At 38.5% G+C, this 22681-nt stretch overlaps 1 protein-coding gene across 4 annotated transcripts in view; it reads right to left on the reverse strand.

Moving 5' to 3' along the window:
• arfgef3 (ARFGEF family member 3) overlaps positions 1-22681 on the reverse strand; it is a 36012-nt gene continuing 13331 nt past the window's right edge. For 3 of the 4 annotated variants that reach the window (XM_023963249.2, XM_078932480.1, XM_078932482.1), the window contains 25 exons: positions 22066-22173; positions 20968-21183; positions 20427-20537; positions 19534-19684; positions 19147-19461; positions 16865-16998; positions 16434-16579; positions 15843-16022; positions 15609-15750; positions 15387-15509; positions 14969-15072; positions 14718-14862; positions 14515-14643; positions 14170-14346; positions 13761-13875; positions 12333-12435; positions 8713-8844; positions 8099-8229; positions 7648-7656; positions 5543-5761; positions 5248-5419; positions 3652-3753; positions 3192-3580; positions 2613-3114; positions 1-2354 (listed from right to left, as the gene is read on the reverse strand). In XM_023963249.2, the coding sequence (XP_023819017.1) occupies positions 2163-2354; positions 2613-3114; positions 3192-3580; positions 3652-3753; positions 5248-5419; positions 5543-5761; positions 7648-7656; positions 8099-8229; positions 8713-8844; positions 12333-12435; positions 13761-13875; positions 14170-14346; positions 14515-14643; positions 14718-14862; positions 14969-15072; positions 15387-15509; positions 15609-15750; positions 15843-16022; positions 16434-16579; positions 16865-16998; positions 19147-19461; positions 19534-19684; positions 20427-20537; positions 20968-21183; positions 22066-22173 (4247 nt within the window). In that variant the 3' untranslated portion in view covers positions 1-2162. The remainder of the gene's footprint in view (positions 2355-2612; positions 3115-3191; positions 3581-3651; positions 3754-5247; positions 5420-5542; positions 5762-7647; positions 7657-8098; positions 8230-8712; positions 8845-12332; positions 12436-13760; positions 13876-14169; positions 14347-14514; positions 14644-14717; positions 14863-14968; positions 15073-15386; positions 15510-15608; positions 15751-15842; positions 16023-16433; positions 16580-16864; positions 16999-19146; positions 19462-19533; positions 19685-20426; positions 20538-20967; positions 21184-22065; positions 22174-22681) is intronic. The other variant, XM_023963250.2, reaches the window with a different exon arrangement.

The raw sequence follows: 22681 nt of genomic DNA on the forward strand, positions 1-22681 counted from the left end.
TTTTTAGTGCATCTTCCTGGGATCACTTTGGTTTTTATTCATTTTGGTCACAAGCCACCAGAGCTGTGTACAACTGACAGTCAAAATATCAATGTAGATTTTAAATGGTGAATCCATAACCATCTTCTCAACATGAATATGTGGTTCACTGCAGTGTTGGTGTGAGAAAAGCAGAAAACTTTCAATGAGAGGACAGCGGCAAAGCCAGAAGGAAAATGAAGGAAACAGAACACGGGTGGTCAATGTAGGTTAAAAAAAAAAAAAAAAAAGTAAATCTTCTTAAAAGCATCACAAGCCCCATCCTCCCTGCCCTCAATATGATGAGTTCAGCATCAGTTTGATACTCTTATCATTCACAACTTGTGCTAAAGTGAACATAAAAAAGATGGTCAGAGCAGCCTGAAATTTATTTTTTACTGCAGCCATATTGTTTAAAATACTAATAAATTAAAATGTTCTTAATGGTTATAGGAGGAATAGGATTTTATAATGTATTCTCTAGAGTTTTCATTAAAAAAAAACAGTTCTGTTAGAAAATTAACAGGACTCTGTGCAGGAGTTTGTATTTCTAGATTCTTATGTTTTGTGATTTTTTCTTTCTTCATTTTGGTCCTTCCAAAGTGCGGGGATTGGAAATTAATTATGGATTCATCATTTACTTTGAAATATAAATAAATACATTCGCCTCAAGCATAAACAATAACTGGATTACTAATTTCTGACGTTTGTAGTCTAAAAGGTAAAAAGGCCATCTTAACTCAAGCAGGAATATACGTTTCACGTTTTTATGCCCACCCATCTTTTAGTAGCAAAAGCTCACCCATAATTATGGACAAACTAGACCTTCTTCCATAAAGCTAAAACAGCTGATTTATTTACAAAAATCCAGTCATTTCTGTTGTCATTCATTTAAAATAAAGGGAAAAAACCATAAACTGAGATATGTCAAAGATTCTTATTCTTCCATGTCCTGAAGTTGGGTCATGACATCTGGACTTATTGTCTTCTTATCCAAATGGCTTCATGATGAAGCTGTTAGGGTAAGTGGCGACATATGAAACCAGCCTCTAATGGTCATTTGAGGAACTTCAACATTTGTTACTTTTGGACGACTTCAAATTTGGGTAGAAAATTCAAAGGCTTAGTTCAAACCTTGTGGCTTAATTGGCTAAGGTGCAAATTTAAGATTATAAAAAGAAGACACTTCATTATCCCAGAGTTATTAGAAGAATCTATGCCTTTTTTAAATATTCTGAATTTCAAAATACAACTCCAGTAATACAATTCTAAAAGGTGCTGCTTCAAAGCAGCAAAACTAGCAGTAATCTTATGTTTGTTTGCCAATTACAGCAGAAGAAATCATAAAAGACAAGATGTCTCCAATAGGAAAAAAGAATCATTTAAACAAAGTGTCCACTGACACACATAATCATACATGAATCAACAGCTGGAACAGATCATCAAAACACACATAAGTTTGAATAAATACCCAATAGTAGAAGATTTATTGATAAAGACATTCAGAAGGAGAAATGCTGACTTTGCAGGAGATTTAAAACTGCATCTGGAAAATAATCTTTCACTGAGAGAGAAATGCAAACAATCAGATTATGAATCAGGCCTAAAGCTTCACTTGGACAGAGAAAGAAAATGCTGTCAATCAAATAAATCAAATGAGCACATCTTCGGACTTAGATGTTGTGACCTCCTTTTGATGAAGGAATTAACTGCCATTTTTCACAACCAGGACACTTGCTTTACTTTGACGGAAAAGCTGGTAAAAAAAATAACCTCCTTCCTGCAGAATACAGAAGCGCTGACGAGAAGAGAATGAATGATGTTCAGCAGGAGAAATGTCGTTGCTTTCTATAAACAGGGGTGGATTGTGCCTATCCGAGAAATGCAACGAAGCTCTGAGAAATGCAACTGGATACCAAAAAACACACATCATGATTGTACTGGGACAATAAGATTAAAGCATTAGCAAATTTGCCACCCAGTTTTCAGAAACTGTGAGAAAACGTACCATTGGAAATCTATCGCTGTCTGTAAGCCCATATTCTTCCAGCTTGGATTTTCAAACTTAATTCTCACTTCGTGTGCTTACATCCTTCAGTGAATGCTGCCTCCTTAAGTTTTTTTCCAAGGTCCTCGCAGGGGTGTCACACAACGATGTCATAGAGTCTGCCGACCCGGCCCAGCCACTCTCGGAGCGCCTGCCGGACGCGAGGGTCAGTTACATGACAGGACAGCTGGCTCAGGCAGGGGTACAGCACTGGCTGCAGCGCCAGAAAGGAGGAATCTGACAGAGCCAGAACGTGGTTCAGAAGTGTTAGGACCATAGTGGTCCACGCCTGTAAGAAAAGGAGACAATTTCAAAACACCGACTTGTTATGCAGTTTCAGAAAAACAAAGAAAGCTTAAAGACACACTACAATTATCTTTTCATCTATTGTAAAAACGTTCCCAGTGGTCTTTAGATTATAATTATGCCGTTTTAAGCCATAAAAAAATAAAAACAGGCAGAGGCTGGTACTTTTTCAGTACCTGCCTTATAGAAAAGAAAATGTGCAGCTTTTAATTTTTTTGGAAGTGTTGTTTCTGATACACACCTGTATCTGAGCTTCAGAATCCCTCAGTGAGATGCTGTGGGAGCTGAGGGTGGATCCTGACCGTGGCCTCTTCTCCTGCCTCAGCACCTCTGGGCCAGCACTGACTGAATGCCTCAGATGGGGACCCTGCTGATCAACCAGCTGCTGTGGCCTTTGTGGGGGCGTCTGTGGCTCCTCTGGGGCCCTCCTCTCTGCTGCACCAACAGTCCCTCCTCCTCCTGCCGCCCCTACTCCTCCTCGCCCTTGCTCCTTCATGTACAAGTTGAGGTGACTCTGCTGCGGCTGCTGCTGCTGTTGTTTCCTCCGCTTGTACTCCATCATCAGCTTGCTGATGGTTTTGTCTGTGGCGATGGTATACAGTTTGTTTCCGGCGCTCTCCCACCATTCCTTTCTTCGTCCTGGCCCAGAGCTACTAGAAGTCCCTCCCACTGAGCTCCCTGTGATGTTGGATTCCCTCCTCTCTCCTCCTGTCCGGAAGTGGTGTGGCAGGCTACCCGTGAAGCTGTGAAAACAGAAGAGACAGTTTTTTTTTTCCAGTAGCTTTTATTAGACAGATTAAGATTATTTTATATTACAAACCTGAATCTTGGGCTGGGGGTAGACATGTCTCCTGGCGACACTGCACCCAGGTCTGCTGACTGACATCTGTAACCCCCGTCCTCTGAAGGCGTTCCACTCATCGAGAGTCCGCCTGGGGATGTTGGCGTGGGTGTTTCAGACTGGAAAAGAGGCAGGAAGAACACAGCCTCTGTCCCCCCTCCGGCACCTCCTCTGAGCAGAGGGGACTGCTCCAGCGTGCTCTCCAAGTCCCGGTGCATCTGGATGTAGCTGTTACACAGATCCATGCACACCTTGTAGAGGCGTTTGACCAGCCAGGCCCAGTCTGCACTCCCAAGTGGCTGTACACCGAGTGGCGTGACGGGAGGCCGCCACTGATGGCGCTTCTCTCTGCCACGAGGAGGACTCACCTGCAGGAGGAGACAAGGTTTACACACTGATTTTAAACAGAATGGTCCTGTGTCTGTAAAATGTGTGTCACCTGTGCCGTTTCTTCAAAAATGTCTTCATCCTCCGAGGAGGCAGAACCAGGATGAGATGAGTCGGAGCTCCCCTCTTCATCTTCATAAAGGATCCTTTTCACCTGAAAACAACAGAAGGCTTCAAAAGCAATGCAAAGACAACAGAAATCATGGAAGAAGCTGTAGCTACAGTCGCTACATGGTCCTCAGTTAGAGGTTAAAATGTGATCACCAAATGGTTTATATAAAAGGTGAGCTGGAATGTTAGTGGGTTATTTTAGAGACAATTATCACACTGAATACCTGCTCTGAAAGTCTTGGTTACACCTACCAAACACATAAAAGCGTAGATGTAATATTCGAGGAACACATAAAAAATGTTGAAATAGAGGCATTTTTCTAAAGGTATTAAGCAAGAGAATGCTGCATTTTTAATTTTCCAGACACAGTTTTGTTTTAGAGCCAAGATACGGTCCAGTCTTCATCTCTAGAACAAAGTCTGACGCTTAATTTTTCTGAGACAAACGACACGCTTGTAACACATTCTTTTACTGAGCTATAAAAAACTAAATCTCAATGGCGGATTTCAACGATCACAGTTCTAGTTGAGAAGAATCTTAAATCTGCCCACCCCCTCCTTTTAAAATTGGCATTTGATCAATATCCTTTTTTCATTCCTTTTTTTGCAAATGTATCCCTAAACTAATTTTCTCAGCATTTTTTTAAAACATAAAAAAATACACATTTGGAAAAAAAACAATCCCAAAAAGGAAGAAAAATACGTTTCAATCAGTAACTCTTTATAGACAGTACTAAATATTCTATATTTACTACTAAATCATCATACATCAGTATTTTTTAAATCCGTTTTTCTCCAAGATTATCCCTAAAAACCAGAGAAAACTATTTGTTTAAGAGTTTTGGAAAGAAAAGGGGAAAGACATACCTGTGTGTGAAAACAAGCAGACTCTTGAAAGATCATAACTATAATTTGAAGTGTTTGATAGATCTTGCTAAAAGTTCATCCATATACTATTTGTTAAATTGACTTATACTTTTACAAACTCAATTTCCCATCATACTGCACTAACCATGCATAATAGGTGGGTGCAGTAAAGCATACTACTGTCAATAGACACCAGATAGAAAAATAAAATGCTGAACTACACACAAATAACATTTAAATTGCTAATTATGAAGAGGCAAATTTTTTAATGAACTACTGCCACTCTGCAGAAACTATGTCCTAGAAAATGACAGGTTTTTTTAGTTTTGGTTAAAGATTGTTAAAAGACCAATGGAACACTTTTGTAAAAGATTAAAAGATGATTGAAGTGGGGCTTTTAACTACGGTATTTCCATTTTGACCAAAAGGTGACATTTTAATATGACCTTAGAAAATCTTTAAAATGAAAAATAATTTTTTTGCACAAATTATAAAATAAAAAAATAAAATAAAAAAATGTTTAAATGCGTCATGAATAAATTTGCTGTTGATAGTAACATGGGTGCTCTAAAGTGAGCAGAAGTCCCAACAAAACAACCAAATGTACTCATGGCAGGATTTTCATAAAACAACTGTAATCGTTTTAATGTGTAAAAAGCTTATTTCCCACCTGCTGTGCGGTCATGCTTTCAGCCTGGCTCAGCGTGGCACAAAGCAAGGCCTGGAAGTACAGGTTGAAGCTCATGGCAGATTGCCGATAAAGGTTGGCAGCTCCACAAACTCCAGAGACCTTCATCAACAGATATTTCAGCCCAGGACGAGTGTCAAAGTCCCGAGCCGTCCTGCAAACAGATCAGAGCTCCCATGAGCTACATGTAAAAATATCCTGCATTCCTTCAATTTACCTTCAGAGATTCAAAAGGTAAATAGATGAGTCTTATTTGACTTTTTTGTGTTGCAATAACCTGTAAGAGTCGAGCAGCAAATCCAGGATCATGGCTAAATTAGACATAGAGATGTAGCGCAGGAAGCCTGCTGTGGGTCTCCTGGGGTCAGAGGTCACAGGAGTGACTCTTTCATTTCCTTCAGGCTGTTTGACAAACTCCTCCAGCAGGATGTCATAGAGGTTCTGCAGAAGAACCTGGTGGGAGAGCAAGCTCACCACGATGGTCCGGAACGGGATCCTGCACATTGTTAAAAAAACACTGTCAGAATACATTACTACAGTCTGCCTACCCGTCTGTGTATAAATGCATCTGGGAAAAGAGCCCCACCAGATGAACTTTATGATAACATATTTTAGAAAAAAGTCCATCTCAAACATAAAAGCAATAATTTCAACTAAATCATTTTTAAGCTCAATGTCACATTTGAAACACAGGTAAACCACACTTAATACCCGAGATTTTATCAAGTTTTAACAAAGATAGTATGAATGCGAAGTATTTGGATCCATTTTAACGGGCCTGTGTCATGCTTTTCTTAAGGCCTTTCAGAGTAAACTATATTCATATTTATGATAATATATTACCTTGGACACACTAAAGAACATTTTATTAAAATGAAATATTAGTTATTTTTGCAGCTCATTTTCCAACCCGGAAGTAAGACAACTCATTCTCTGAGGCACAGACTTTCACTCCTTGTGGGTGGCGCCCATTTCATGACGGCAACCTAGAGTCGGCCTCAGCAGCGTGTCTGTGTTTCACCCATGTTTTCACCCCATTTTGCTGATCACAGCTAGCTCCGCGGAGAAAGTGTGTGTATGTGTTAGTCTGGCAGCACAGACTCTTCCTGGAAAGGGATATTCATCCCTTTTCTATGTCAGCTGGTGAAGACCCACTCGTTTTCATGTGTTGGGAAGGACTGATTCTCTGCATTGGGGTTGATTTTTTGTGAGGAATTAACATTATAATATACCTAATAGCTCATAAAAGTGGATTTTGCATGATATAAGACCTTTAAACATAAAGCAGGTTTTTTGTTCAAACTACTGAGCTTATTTATTTATTGTCATTGTATTTTATAGATTAAGAAACTGTTTCAGTTGAAAAAAATTGTTCAAAATCTAATAGAAAAAGAAATTAGTGTTTAGACCCTTTTTGTGACATTCTTTTACTTAAGCTCTTCACTTTTAATCACTGAGATAAGTAAAGTTCATTTCAATTCAAATTCAAATCTATGGCTAAACTTTATGTTGAACATGGGAGAAAGTTACTGAATCATCACTTCAGTCCCTCACCAATGTGTGCTATATGGTAGAGTTGTTAGACAAAATCATTTGATCTAATGAGACCTTGTATGGATTTTTTTTAGCTTTAACTACATTGAGTATTTTTGCAAAAATATATAAATTATTCACAAGGTGTAACCTACACTATACAACTCAGTAGTTGGAAATAGAAATTTAGCTTCCAACAAGACCAAGGGTACCTTGAGTATAAAGCTAAAACAACAAAACAATTCTGTTAATGTCCTGCCTTAATTCCAATTGAGAATATTTGAGGAGACCTGAAAATGTCTGTCATCCAGCATATACCATCAAAACTGTGTGTGCAGAGGAAATTCAGAGAATTCTCAAAGACTCCATTTTATATTAGCTAATAAGGGGCTCCTGCAATAAAATTAATATAACTCCTGCAAACTTGTTCTAAAAAAACATCTTTCATGTACATAAGAGTAAAACAAAACAACAACACGTGTGGCATTTAGTAAATGACAACAATGTAACATAGGCAAAAAAGAAAGGTGATCTTGAATATTTTCCAAAACCATTACGTTTCATTTCTGTACATATACTGACAACATATTTTACAACCACACATTTATATGATTAAGTTAAAATGTTGATGCAAAATTAAAATAAAATCTTTTTTTTGTTTTATTTTCAGTTATGTAGTGGTAATTTCTAAAAGAAATATGCATCTTAGCAGTTTGTAACAGACTTTCTTTATGTTTTTTTTTTAAGTCTTTATTTTAACTTTGATTCAATAACATGAAGGATATAAAGTCACTGAATGCCAAGTCATTTAAATAACAATGATGATTATTAAAAAGAAAACAGTCTTACCCAATTTTCCTGCAACACAGCAGCAGAAAAGAAAGAAAAAAAGGTATTAAAACTGGTTCGGAAAATCACCTTATTCTTCACCTTAGATCACAGGTGTTAGAATCCAAGCCTCGAGGATCAGTGTCCAATGTTTTCCAACCAACCTGGCATTGAAGCTCCTTATTAAACAAACCTGATGCCGGTTACCAGCAGCAGGTAAAGCAGGACTTCTGAAAAACCAGCAGGAAGCCAACCCTCGAGGCCTGGAGTTTGACACCTCTGCCTTAGACCAAACTGAGCTTTACACATTATCACTTAAGATGTATACATCTTGAAGCAAACACTGCAACTCAGCTTTACCAATAGGAAAAGAGGATAAATACAGAATGAGTTTTGATTAAGCTGTGGATATAGCTCACACAACACACTCAACACAACACCCAATATGCTTCAGTGCATGTTTGCTGTCCACCTCTTCTGAGCGTGTCCGTTGGACTGCTGGTCGGAGGGGAGCTCGATGATGAGTACGCAGGACTGAGCGTGCTCAAAGCCATCCTTGTTGTTGGGCGTCTTTGCAGAACACTGGGTGTCCAGCATGAAGACCTGGAGCCAAAGAGCAAAGCGACCCAAACTTTCAGTTTCATTGCACCTTCTTTTTTTTATGCTCTTACCTTCCACATGCATAATTTGGTGGGATATTCCCTTTGCTGGCTGACTGACTGACTTGGAACCTGGCCACACTTCCAAAAGTATTCATTCCTGGGCTAGGATTTGTAATATTCCTTCCATTGATTGTAAACTCAGCTAAACAAAGACCCAACAATGCTATTAAGCTGCAAGATGCTGCCATGATTAACCAGCAAACAAAGAAATACACGCTTGACATAAATCAGTCTGTTTAAAATGCACATCTTAAAATATTTTGATAAAACAATATAATTAAATCCCAAATTCAATACAAAGTCAATTGCAAAAAAAGGATTAATTTTAGGTTTGCTCATGAAATGCTTGTTTTATAAAGAAGAAAATAGTATCAAATAGTGTCCAACAGCATTTTCCTTTTCATTATCATTATTTCAGACCGACCTGTTGAGCGACAGCTTTGATCCTCCAATATTCTGCTTCAGCTGAAGGTGAACGAGACGGAGCTGCAACCTTCACTTCACAAGCATCTCCAGAGAAACTGTCTGATCCACTGTGGAAACATGCCAGAAGGTTCTACAGGGAGGCAGAACCAGGAAACGGGTTTCAGAAGAGCAGATACCTTTGTAAAGAGCATAAGTATGAAATGCAAATGGACTTTTAAGATTTTGTTTTGCAATTAAAGTAAAAACAACTTTTCAGCCTTTTGCCACATGTCAGGCTTCAAAGATAAACATATAAACCTGTAAGTTTTTGTAGATCACAATCATGAAGTGAAACAAAATTTATTGGAGATTTGAAACTTTTTTAACAAATAAAAACTGAAAAATTGCGCGTGCAAAATTATTTAGCCCTTTTACTTTCAGTGCAGCAAAATCTCCCCAAATGTTCAGTGAGGATCTCTAAGTGATGCAATGTTGACCTAAATGACTAATGATGATAAATAGAATCCACCTGGATGTAATCAAGTTTCCGTATAAATGCACCTGCTCTGTGATAGTCTCAGAGGTCCATTTAAGAGCATCATGAAGAACAAGGAACACACCAGGCAGATCTGAGATACTGTTGTGGCCAAACACATTTTGCAAACAGCGAGCGAGTCATTAGTCTCAGATACGGTAAAATAAACCCACACGGGTGAGTGCTGCGCCATGTTGTAAACAGAGCTCTCTAACGCAGGCGCTGAGAAGTGATGTCACTTAGACGCTACAGAAGCTTGCAGGATGGGTGGGTGACACTTTGCTGGCACAAGTAAATACAGAGTGGTGACTGAGAAAGCGAAGGCAGTTAAACCTTTTAGTTATTGCTCCATTTTATCAGCAAATTAATTATCGGCATGACGTCATACTGTCCATTATCAGCCGATAATTAGCGGTATCCGATATTGTGTTAGGAATAATTAGAAACAAAATAGTTAGAAACTCCCTTTTACATTTTATCACATTAATGGTTTAAAATTGATTCACTATGTATTATCATCATCTCAAAATTCTATTACAAAGCACAACCAAGACTATTGTCTCGTAACATTCCTTCAGCATCCTCCCCTTTCATCTTGTGTGTGCTGGTGTATGCGCTCTGGCAAATGTCTGTGATAAAGATCTGACACTTTAAGCTCTCTGACCTTCGAACATCTAACTTGCAACAACCTGGGGGTGGATTTTTCACACCACGGTCTATCGGGTGATCTTCTGAATATGCAAATGCAGGGTTTATATACCAAGCCCATTTTCCTGTTTTTATTTGTTCGGACTTTGATGCAGCAACCCTGTTCATCTGTCTGTAACCCTTCGTACAAATTTGTGCCTCTTGTGCGGAGTAAATCTTCACTGAAGCTAAGTTTTGTGTCTGAGTCATTATTCATTCATTTCTGTGTGCAAGAAACTGACAGGGTACGAACTTAATAATTTTATCAATACAGTCCTATCTAGCAGATCCAGTTTCTTCACATTATGGGTATCCAATATTATCGTTCAACCCTAGATAGAATGGCCAAGTCAAAGTCCAGACCTGAATCCAATCTAGAATCTGTGGAAAGAACTGAAAACTGCTGCTCACAAACGTTCTCCATCCAACCTCACTGAGCTCAAGCTGTTTTGCAAGAGGGAATGGGCAAAAGATTTCAGTCTCTCGATGTGCAAAACTGATAGAAACATACCCCAAGCGACTTCCAGCTGTAATCACAGCAAAAGGTGGCGCTTCGCAGTATTAACCTAAGGGGGCTGAATAATTTTGCACGCCCAATTTTTCTGTTTTTTATTTGTCAAAGTTTGAAATATCCAATACATTTCAGTCCACTTCATGATTGTGTCCCACTTCTTGATTCTTCAAAAAAAAAATTACAGTTTTAAATCTTTATGTCTACAGCCTGAAATGTGGCAAAAAGTCAAAAAGTTCAAGGGGGCCGAATACTTTCCTGAGGCAATGTTTAATCTTTTTTGTGATAGAAAATGACACTGCTATTCCATGATTCCTTGCAGCTTCAGCATTCACTGGTAAAGCCCGAAACTGGAACTGATCATTTTGGGGAGTGTGTTAAACTCATCCACACCTGCTTAATAGATCCTTTGATCAATGTACTCTATTGCAGAGAATTACAGAGCATAGTGTGACCTGAATGCATCTGAGATAAACAAAAGCAGCTGTGGTTTAAAGCCAGTCTAAAGACACATGTTCCCATGTGTGATCATGAAAAGCTGCATGTGAAAGACTTCATCTGCCAGTCAAAAGCACACAAAAGTCAACATGTGGTTATACCCAACAACTGTGTGATGAAATAAAAATGCAGAGAGGAAGGAAGCTCACTAGAGGTTGTCAAAACATTTTTTTAAATATTTTTAACACGGATACTTCACCAATAATTGTTGCATAAAGCATGAAAAAATGTCTATAAAAGTCACTGCTGACTTAAACTGTTGAAAAGAAGGAAACATTACAATATTTTGGCATTAAAAAAACACAAAAAGTTCAAAATGTTTGTACAACTGTTTCTGAACCTCAGTAGAAAAAAAACATACCTTTAACTGCTGTTATATAAGTAGTGCAAAGATCTTATAAAAAGCTCTGATGTGCAACAGAAGGATTTTTAAGCAGCAAAAGAAGTTACATAAATAGTGCACCATGTAAGCTATTAGGGATAAAAACAAAGTAGTAAGCTCTAAAAACTCGATATGATGCAAAAAAAAAAAAAAAAAGGATTTTTGTATCAATCAAGGTCATGTTTAGAAAAACCCTTGATCCATTTTTTTTAGATTTGATTTAATCTGTTTTGGTTCTGGCCACTGAAAACGTCACAAACCACAGTAACCCGAACATTAACGTAAGTGAGTATGGTCTGCTGGGAATCTTTGAAACAGAAAATGTCAGGGTTTGTAAAATTGTCGTCATCCTCATCACTTCTGTGTCTGAACCACACAAGCTCTAAGCTGTAAAGCTGCTTAGCTGCAGTCGAGCATGCAGCTGCTGCAGAAATGCCCCCACTCACACACCCAGTGAAGGGCCCGATGCAGCATCTCTGCTGAGCAGTTATTCTCTGAAAGGCTGAAATACAGAAGCCGAGACTAAATTCAGGAGTAAGCTGGGATTTTTAACTATTATGAACCTTTTTTGTAAACTTTTTTTAGAAACAATAAAGAAAGGAAATAAACCCACTGCCTCAAAAATCATAGGTTATTTATATGGAATTTTCTAACGTCCCTTCCAAAATTTTATCGAACATTATTTTAACTTTCTATCTCAACAAGCTCATCCTCCCATTTGACAGCAAGGAGGCAGAAAATTAATATTGTGAGCAAAAGTTATTATTTTTAGCGTACAGTAATTCACACCCACAGAGAACTGTCGGGGTCTGAGAGCACATGAGCACATTTCACTTCCAATTAGGAAGTCAAACAGTAGTGTTACGCCTTAATGTGGCCGAACAGCACGGCAGCAAAGGCTTGCAGATGACTTCCAAGATGCTAAAGGGATTATTTGGTTCATTATTCCAAAGAGACGTTTTATGCAAGAACATTTCCAGTTGTCTAAAACGCTTTTTATTCAAATGAAATTGTCCGTGTGCGTACCTTCACAGGCTCTAATGTAGCAGAGAAAGCATCCTGCAGAGCACAGCAAGCCAGCCTCCACATCTCTTCTGTGAACACTGGACCCACTGTGACCAAGATGTACCTTCAGCAAGAGAAACCAATGAGCTGGAATGGTGAATGGACTTGTAGCCTCATCATCTTATTCAAATAATATAAGCTAAAACATTGCTTATAACTGTAAACTAATTGGCAAAAAACAGATAAACACTACTAACTTTTGCTACTTGATTATTACTCGGTAAATACTTAACTTTGCTTCAACCCTCTTCATTTACCAAACAAATATTATAAGGAGCTTATATATTCATGGAGGGAACTTTTAGAATTAGATCATCAGTGTGATGTTTAAAACTTGAAATGTTTTCACGAGAACCAATCAGAGTAACTTGGATACTCTACAGGTGAGAAGTAGATGTATAACAATTCACAAAATGCAAAGTCAGAAGCCTCCACTTTGGGAATAAATGACAAACAATAGAAAACAGTCAACTGAAACAATGTGTCATAACAACTTTCCTACAAATAATTAAATAATAATAGGACAATTTCATAAAAATATTTTTTACAATGATAACAGTTGTTTAAAGACCATCATGCTTTTCTATTTAGTTAATTTATTTACCCTTCATCAAATGGAATTTGAAAAACACATTTTTCAAAGTATTTGTATTTCTTTTGGGTTATTTCTCACACTGAAGAGAAGACAACCAGGAGATTCCAGCCATAACATGACAGCACTTTCCTTTTAAAGGGAAAAAAAGCATTTTCCACTTCAGTCCACTTCACTGGATTAACAAACTAAATGGGATCAAACGGACTTAACATTTTCTATAATGAAATATTTCTCCATGTTATTGTAAAAGTCACAATAATAAATCTAACCTTTTTCTTTGCCATTGCCGTTACTTGGTGAAAGTCAGCAGTAGAGCTCTTAAGGTTTTGTAAAACACTAACAAACGAACATCTGAGGAAAGTTGTTCAAACATTATGGATGAACACAAAGATTTAGCAGAATCTGCATCAAAGAAGAATTTAATCCTCAAAAGGCAAATAAAAGGAAGCTCTTTAGTATTTCGAGAGTCCAGTTAGTGCTTTCAGTTTTTTCATTTTCAAAATTTTCAGCTATATTCTCGTTTAAAGAACAAAATCCACTGTAGAGAAAATGCACATATTATGTAATGATTCAGGCTTAAAATCATGTGAACCCATAGAAATATTCTCCAAAACAGAGAAGGTACTTGGAAAAAAAAAAAAAAAGACTACTAAAGTTGTGTTTTACAATTGGATTTAACTCACAGTAAGAATATTTCTTAGTTATAGTTTTAATGGCTACATTCTTTTTATTTTTTGACTAAAGTGTACTTAGTATGAAAACTTTTCACCTCAAGAAGTGTCAAATGAAATTACCTGATGCAGGAGCAGCCTACTCTGGAGATGGTCTCAGCAGGTTCAGACACGCAAGCCACCAGCAGTTTAAAGAGCTCTTTAAGCATCAGGTTGATCAGTGACTCGTAACCAATATCTGCAGAAAATATCAAATCCCACACAAACACACCATAAAGAGGGTGCGAGCATGTGAGGAAGACAAACATTCAGTGTAATTGAGCCTTCCTCATTCAAATCAATCGTGCTCCATTTTTCCTTCACAAAAACAAGTAATTTATCAAACCAGTGATAGGCCTGGGTTAAAATTTCCCTCTAACAGCAGTGAAATTACGATTCCACAAACAATTAACCTGAACATTTCCACAGTAAAAGAACAGAAGAGGCTCAGAAGCATAGCGTAGCTCTCCCTGCCCCCACCGACATGTCTTACCTGAGTGGATGAAGCTGTTGACGTGTTCCACCACCAGCTCACAGGTCAGACCAATTGCATGCTTGAAGTTTGCAGCTGCCACATCCCAGTAAGAATGGTCGCCGTGGCTACGCTGCAGCCATCGTGACATCACAGGAAGCAGCAGCTGAATGACACAGAAGATGGCAAACCCTGGACCTAAAGGGAGTAGGGCATTAGATTGTAAGGTATTTCTTTCAGCGACCAGTGATGCTGTATAAATATGGTTATATGTGGCCAACATGGCAACATCTACAATAGGCTTCACATCAATTCTATTATTTTTAGTCCATTTCTTTTTCCTGTCATAGATGTGTGAAGCATCACCTGGTACAGCAGTGACTTCTCTCAGCAGAGAGAAAAGCAGCTCCAGGGTCGGAGGCTGATGCTGGCGGGGGCAGTTTGACACGGCAGCTGTCAGCTGCTCCAACAACAAAATCCAGACCTGGATCAAACCTGCAGAAGAGCAGAGCAGCTGTTAGAAGATGATGTGCTGATGAAAATGTCTGCAGCTAAAAAAACACACAAACCTGTCTCATCATCAAACTCCTGAAGGACACTGTCCAACCCATCCTCGCTACTGATGGATCGTTCCTGAGATCTCATTGGCAGGCTGGCAAGCCGAGCCCCCAGGAACACTGGTTTGGATGACATCTTGTATATTTTAGCCAGCAGCTATAAAAAAAAAAAACAAAAAAAAAAAACACAAGTTTTTTAGATTTTGAAAAAAGACAAGGGAGATAAACATGCTCTTTTGTTAGCACAAAAGTCAGGGCCGTACCTGTGAACATTTGCGCAGGTAGTCGAGCGCAGGCAGGCAGAGGTCTGTGGAGCTGTAGCCAGACGCATGAACACAGTCGCCAATCTCTTTACAGTCCACCTCTCCTACACAAACAGCGGCAATGGAAAGCAATTAGGAGACAAACTGTAATGTTAACAGAAGAAAAACATGTTTTACTTCCTTATAAAACAAAGATTTGTCATTTTGAATCAATAAAACAAACGATTCACATTTGTCAGAAGATTTAGGCCAAACTGAAGAAACTGATTTTAGCTATTAAAGCTGTTATGCCAACACTGCATGTACACCATAAGCACCTAATTTCAAACCGAGCTCTCATTCCGAGAGGAATAAATCCATAAGAAGTGAAGACGTAATACAGTTGGGAGGAATTCTGCGGGTAAAATCCGAGACCAACCTAAGCCTTTCACGAACTTCATGAGACACATGATGTAGTCGGTGGCAGCGTTTGCAAAAACTTGAATGTTGTCTGTGTTGATGAAGGCTTCAAAGACATCAAACACTGGCGCCTGAGACTTCCCTACACGGAAAGATGAAGGGAGAGAAAAAAATATAAAAAATAATAATCTGATTCAACAAGTAGTGATTTCCAAACTTTTCCTTGGCTAATGTTCTTTACCCATGGAGTATTCCCCCAGCAAGTAGTCCTTAGTCTCAGTTTTACTACCGTGGACAGTCCTCAGAGCGCTAAACAGAGGCCTCCATCCTGACAGGATTTGTGGGGAACACATCTCCACCAGTTCTCCAATTGATGTGACCACCTGCAGGATGGCAGAGTTATGCCCTGGGTTCAAGCAAATGAGTGTAAAGCATCACAAAAGTTTTTTCTGTGCTTTTGCAGATTTGACTTTACCTGGTCCTGCACATCCTCGTCACAGAGTTCCAGCTGCATGATGTGCTCAAAAGGCCTGAAGAGCGCCTCGTTGAAGTGAAAGTGAGGAAGCTCCGCCCAGCTCGTCAACACCTCCGTCAGGACGTTGTGAATGAAGGACACGGCTTTTTGGGACACGTGTCTTTCTTTGTGACATGAAGCCTGAGAAAAATACGTGCTTGTTGTGATGAAGTCATGCAGGAGATGAACCATAAGATAGAATCCTCAGCTTTGATAAGAGATTTTAGCTGATGTCAGCTATGATGCACCACTTTAAAAAAGCTTTCATAATTAACAAGAAAAGGCCTTCATATAACATGACACTCCCTGCTTTGAGTCCTCAGCAATGGGGAGCGGCGAACCAACGGTCACACCCACAACTAAGAGGTGAATGTCTAATAAAACGACTGCCACTCTGCAGAAACTGCAGAAAAACAAGTTTTTTTTATTTTGGCTAAAAACAGCATTATCATAATTAAAAAACATTGGAAAAGCTTTGAAGACAGATCAGAACATGATTGGATTTGGTCTTTAATGTTGCCTTCCACCCTGAACACTTAACGGCTCCCCCACCTCCACCAGGTGTGGCGCCACCACACTCCAGGCCCTCATCATGTGAAGCAGAGGTCGGTTCTTGTTCCTGACGATCCGCAGCATGGCTTCACCAAGACGGAAGAGATGCAAAGTGCTGCGCCGGTCCAGAGTGGACTTGGCTTCTCCTGCAGACGCAAATAGATTGAAGAAACAGGCGAGTCTTCTTGACCTCTTTTATGACATTTTGCATAAAAATTCCTTAACCCATTATTTGCATATAAAAAACAAAAAGCAGATAAAAAGTCCTCAGTAATTAAGTAATTTTGATTAACTTTTTTTTTTTTTTACAGAAATAATCACTATAAACTATCAGCAAATGATTGGTTCTGTAAGGATGAGCTTCAAAAGCTAGAGCAGTTTCCAGAGATATGACAGAAACATGGAGTTTGTGTGTGTTAGTGTGTATTTACCTGGCATTGCCAGGGAATAGTCTCCAGTATCTGTAACAGAGTCAAACAGCTGAGACTGAGAAGCTTTTCTCAGCTGCTGGAGGAAGCCAACCAGGCCAACCAGGTTCAGCTTGCTAGCTGCTTCCTCAAACAACCTAAAACACACATAATTGTGCAAACATGATCACAAACACACAGAGTTTTAATCTTAGTCTTTGCATATAAACTATAGATTAAAATAAAGATCACAGTATGAAATTGATCTGTCAACTTTGTCTGCAAAACTGAATTGTAGAATTTTATTGTTTTATAAAGTTGATTGTGAGTTATACATAATCAACTTACAAGAAACCGTGCTTAATCGAAAAAAAATGAAAATAAAAAACGTCAGCATTCAGCAGAAAGTGAGGAGCATTAGCCGCTAAGGCGGGTGCTTTGTGAACAATGTTTACTATGTTTTGGCACCACTTTCAGATTCTAAACGTGTCCAGTCCATCTGTTTAAAAAGATCAGAGGGAACATTTTTGATTCCCTCCAAAAGCAGTCCAGATAACTGCTTACATAAGAGATGATCCTTGGGATAAATCCACACACAAATCCTCCACTCACTTCAACTATGTGTGTGTGAGTGTGTGTGTGAGTGCGCATGTTGACAGATGTGTGTGTCAAAGCACAAGTCGAGGACACTTTTTTTTTTCTCCAGGGGTCTAGAACCCAAAAGAGGTACTGAAATCCAACCTAATGTTGTACACAAATACTGATCATATGCTAGCTGTGCACTAGTGCTGCCATCTACTGGTTTCCTAAAACAGAATATTAAAAATCTTAAAGGTGATTTATGGTAAATATTTTACTGAATTTTTAAGCAACAGATGACTTTTTTCATAATTTCAATATAACAAATAAATATATTGAGTAAAAATCTTGGTAGAAAGAACTAAAAGTGGGGATTTTCCCTAATGGGAAAACTTATATTCTACTTGATGCAACAATTTTTTTTTTTTTTTTTAAACATTACCGATTGTTAAACTGATTTTTAGCCATATAACCAAAGTAAATCCAAATAACGCCCTTAACAATTACTTATAGCAAAAAGATAAATTCATATTTTCAAATTTTTTTGCCAAATTGTAAATTCAGGTTCCATAAAAATGTAAATTAATAAGAAAAAAATCCTTTAAAAAAGATTTAAAAAACTTTAAAACAGAAATTACAACTTCAAATACGTAATAAAATAGATAATTGAGCTTGATTAGGAATATAGTACAATTTTATCACCATGTTTTCTTTTACCGTTTCCTTTTATGCTAAAGCATTTTTTGATGACAAAAAACTGCTTCCTTTTTACTGTCTCATTTAAAATTTACTGTCATTTAAAATATGACACGTCAGCTTTGCTTAGTGTCTGAACAGTGGTGACGCCTTCCTGTGGCCACCAGCTCTATCTCAAAGCCCTTACATTTGCCTACAGAGTGGTCAACCTTAAAGAAATAATTCTTCCTGAACTCTCTCATTCCTGCTCACTGTGCTCTGCAAATGAAAGGTGACGCCGGGGCTGCTGAACCGTGCCAACTCAGGGGTCTGCAACCAGCTACTCAGGAGCCCCATGAGGCTCCCTCCAGTGACTTTCTCTGGCTGAAGAAAAACTAAACGGTAATTTAGAAAAAAAAAGTTACTTAAATAGTATCGGTTTAATTTTAGTTAGGGTAAAGTATAAAGCAAAGATAAGATTTTGAAAAAAAACAACAACAACAAATACAAAACAGTGATTAATTTTTTAAAGCGTAAAGCAAGTCTTTGCAGCCCCATACTGGGTTTAGATCAGCAGAAAAAAAGGCCAGAATGGCTTTATTAGTGTTGCAGCAGCCCAAGCTACACCCTTCATCTCTGTGATTTTATGCTTCCCGAATCGACGATGCATCCCTACACACACAGCTGTCTCACTTATAATGTTAAAAAGTGCAAAAGTTTAAAAATAACTTCCTTTGTAGATTATTCTAAATCTACTTCTTAACATTTCCTTAGAGACTTTTTCGTTGCAGCACTTTTAATTAAGACAATGCTTCCAATTAGTTGATGTTGTTGATCACCTTTTAGGGGTCGCCACACTGATTTACACAGGTGGTTTGGCAGAAATTTCTTCTAATGACTGATTATCTTATATTTTATTTGTACTAGAATAAACTGGCAACCAGTACTGCAGTATTTTCAGTATTGCAGAGTATTTAGTTTTTCTCACCCCAAATTTATTTAAAAGAAATTTTTAATTTGACTTCCCTTTATATTTTTGTCACATATTCTACCTGTCAGCTTGTGTTGAAAGCGTACAAACAGCCTTGGCTGCGCTGGTTCCGGTCATTAGGCTGCCACCCTTCAGGTCCAGGCCCCGTCCTCCCCTGCTGCTCTCCTTCAGCAGCTCCTGGATGGACAGTGGTTGGATGACGGGCTGGCTCAGACTCAGCTCTGCGGCCTCTGGGCTGGGCTCACAGCTCAGCTCCAGCCCCTGGTCAATGGCAGCTGCCTGCTGGCTCTGCTGGGTGATGGTGGTCAGAGAGGACGGCTGCAAGGAGCCATCGCTGAAATGGGTGTGCTCCAGCGAGCTGATGTACTCAGTCACCCTAGAAGAAATGTACATTTTTTAGCTTTTCAGTTTATAGTCAATAATTCCGTTTTTTTGGTGATATGTGTACCTAAAGACGTGTGGCCAGCAGTCGTGGTTGTGGCTGCCCATCTCCAGACCTACATTTAGGATGGCGTCCATACACAACACATGAGCGGTGTGCAGGCGGACTCCCTGAGGACGACTCATCTGTTCCAGTCGCTGCTCAACACGATGCTTCACTAAATAAACAAAAAAAGTCCCAAAAATATCAAAACACAAACTGTTATGACAAGAAAAAAACCTCAACACATTTAACAAAAGCAGACCACAGACATAGATTAACATTTTAGATTCTAAGCGGAATAGATAGTTATTTGCTTGATTTTTTGGAAGGAATTTACAACGAAAAATTGGAAACTTCCCTAAACATGGAAAAATGTGATGTGAGGTAGCATGAGTTTTCCTCCAAACCATGGATTTTCAGTTACAGTTAGAGCTAAGTAAGGTACTAGCAGACTGAGTTGGATCCTGATTGTTTTAATGAACTGATCAAATATGAGGAAATCAGTTACTTGCTGATTTTAGAAATAATTTTCTTTAACAAAACCTAAAACTGTCTCAAAATATTTTATTAGTAATTTTATTAGAAAAAAATGGATATTCAGAGGACAAACACTAGAGCATGATCAGCATTACGAAGCTGTCTCTAAAACACAAAGTTGTATGTTACTTGTTTATAGCAACACAAATAAATGTCTTAATACATTTATTAAATCTGAATTTTATTTTTGGCATAATGTTAAAAAAAAGAAGTACATGCAGATTCACCAAACCGCCACAAGATGGCAGTAAAGCTTCATTTTATTGCTAAAAAGCAACACAAACGGAAGTTTCATTGTAAAAAATGTTTGGCTAATTTTTCTAAGTGAAAACCTGTGCTTGGATCATGGGTTGCAGCTGAATTTGTTGTCATTTTAACACCTTGTGAGATGGCATCTCCAGAATCTCCCGCCTCCTTCTCATCCTTTTCTTCCTGCACACAGGAGGCAGCAGCCATCTGGGCTAAAGCTGATGCACAGTTGGCTGCCACACCTAAAAGACACACAACATGCAGACACACTGAGCTTCATCAAGTCTTTCATGTCAAACAATTAACAAATTTTGTGAATAGAAGATAAATGAAAACTCTAAAAATATTTTATGGTCATTTACTTATAGGTAGATGTTCTTGTTTAATGTATACAAAAAGGTCTTTAAACCCTTACTGGAGCTTTCTAACACATTGCTGGACCTCCAATCTGTGTGGAGTTACGCATTTCCGTGCTTGGAAACACCAAAGGGCAGTAAATTCTTTGTGCTAACAAAGATAATATTATTAACTCTAAAGACCCACTTAAATGCTTTGACTGGTGGATAATCAAGCCAACGTTTAAGTCTCTTCCTTCAGAAACTAATCTTCTTCGAAAGTCTACATCATCTCTCCTCTTATGGTGGCAACATTGATATGATTACAGTAACCCACCGAGGCTGCAGCTGAGCGCCGCTGCTTTGCGTAGGCCGTCTAAACTCAGACAGATGGTGTCTCTCTCCCTCTGGCTCTGCTCTTTGAGGCCCTCTGCCCCCAGGATGAAGGCCAGGCCCTTGGAGCTGCCCGCCATGCGGCCCGTGAGTGGCGTGGACAGCACGTCGATCAGGTTCTTCCACACACCAGTGAGAATGAAGCGTGAAAACACAGCTCCTAAAAATAAAAATAAAAATAAAAAGATGATTCTACCTACTTAAATAATGGGAGGTACAAACACGTGATAAGCATCATATATTATATCTTTTGTTAATATATATTCTAATAAGCATTACAACAGAAGGATGAGAGAGAAAAAATGAGCCTTCCAAATGCAATATTTAACAACATAAAGTATCTGTTGTGTTGTGAACTGAATCACAAATTCCTATCTCTTTAGAACCAAAAAAGCAAAGTCATCATTTTGACAGTCTCCTCAAATTATGGAGAACTTTGCTCTTTAATATATGATTAAGAGTGACTTTGACTTCAGCACCTCCATTAATGTGATTTTAATAGCTATTGTTATAGATGCTCTGATGTGATTTGGATCGTTTTCTTGTTGCTTGACAATATCAGATTTGCCATCATGAAAACTTTGCAACAGAGGAATGGATGTGTTTTAGCACAAACTGACTGACTGCAGATTTGTCAGGATTGTAAGGTTTGTAAAACTCATTTGTGATCACATGTTTTCATAATTAACTGCCAAGCATAGACAGGATGCACTCTAGGCAGAGCAGCTGCAGAAGCTGGTTTTCACTGAGATCACAATTTTTAAAACAGTACAAGATGAACCTGTACAGACTATTTATTACTTTTCAATCAGCCTGCAACCATAGCAACAACAAAGACGAAGAGAGGAGTTAGACCTGATGATTTTTTAACTTTTGGACTTTTGATTGACACAAGTTTTTCCAAATTTGCATCTAGTTTTAGTCCTGAGGTTTACACAGAAACTCTTACACTAGATAGAGATAAATCACTGAAATTTACAAACACATCTTTTGAGATGTCAATCACTTTTGCAAATTTGGAACAGTTCACAGGGTTATTGACCTGCTGTCACAGTGTCGCTGCCATTCTTGGCACAGCCCAGTGCGGACTGGGATGAAGGTCTTCTAATCAGCTGACCTCCAATGGCACTGCTGCCCAGTCCATCAATGTCTGAAAAAAGCCAAGGATAAAGTCGGAGGATGCAGTGCAAAGAACGGAAATCAAGAATACGATTTTACTATACTTGATTTTCTTTAAGACTTTCTTTATCTCATTTAAAAGGTTAGGTAAACTCAAGTATTTCAAAAGAAGGGGTACTTTAACCCATAAGAACCCATGGTGACATCAGGGTAACAGAAACACATCAGAAATGGATTCTGGTGTCCACTTGGTTTGTGGTAAAACACACTTTTTTGGGGGTTCTTCTGGGTTAAGATCAAATGTGACACACTGTGGATAACAACAATGATCTGAGCTTATTTGCAGTCACATAACCTGTCCCTGTGTATTACACAGGTATTTCTCACACTTTCTAATTTTACCTCAAAATCTGCTGCCTTTGCACTATCTTGTGGTTTGCTAAGTAACCAACATAATTTGTCAATGTTGATGGGTATATTTTTTTAAACGGCCCCATCTTTTCTCATTTTAAAACAAGACAGAGATTTTAGCTTGTGTG

Source organism: Oryzias latipes, chromosome 15, assembly GCF_053564925.1.
Source record: "Oryzias latipes strain Hd-rR chromosome 15, Olatipes_Hd-rR_3.1".
NCBI lineage: Eukaryota > Metazoa > Chordata > Actinopteri > Beloniformes > Adrianichthyidae > Oryzias > Oryzias latipes.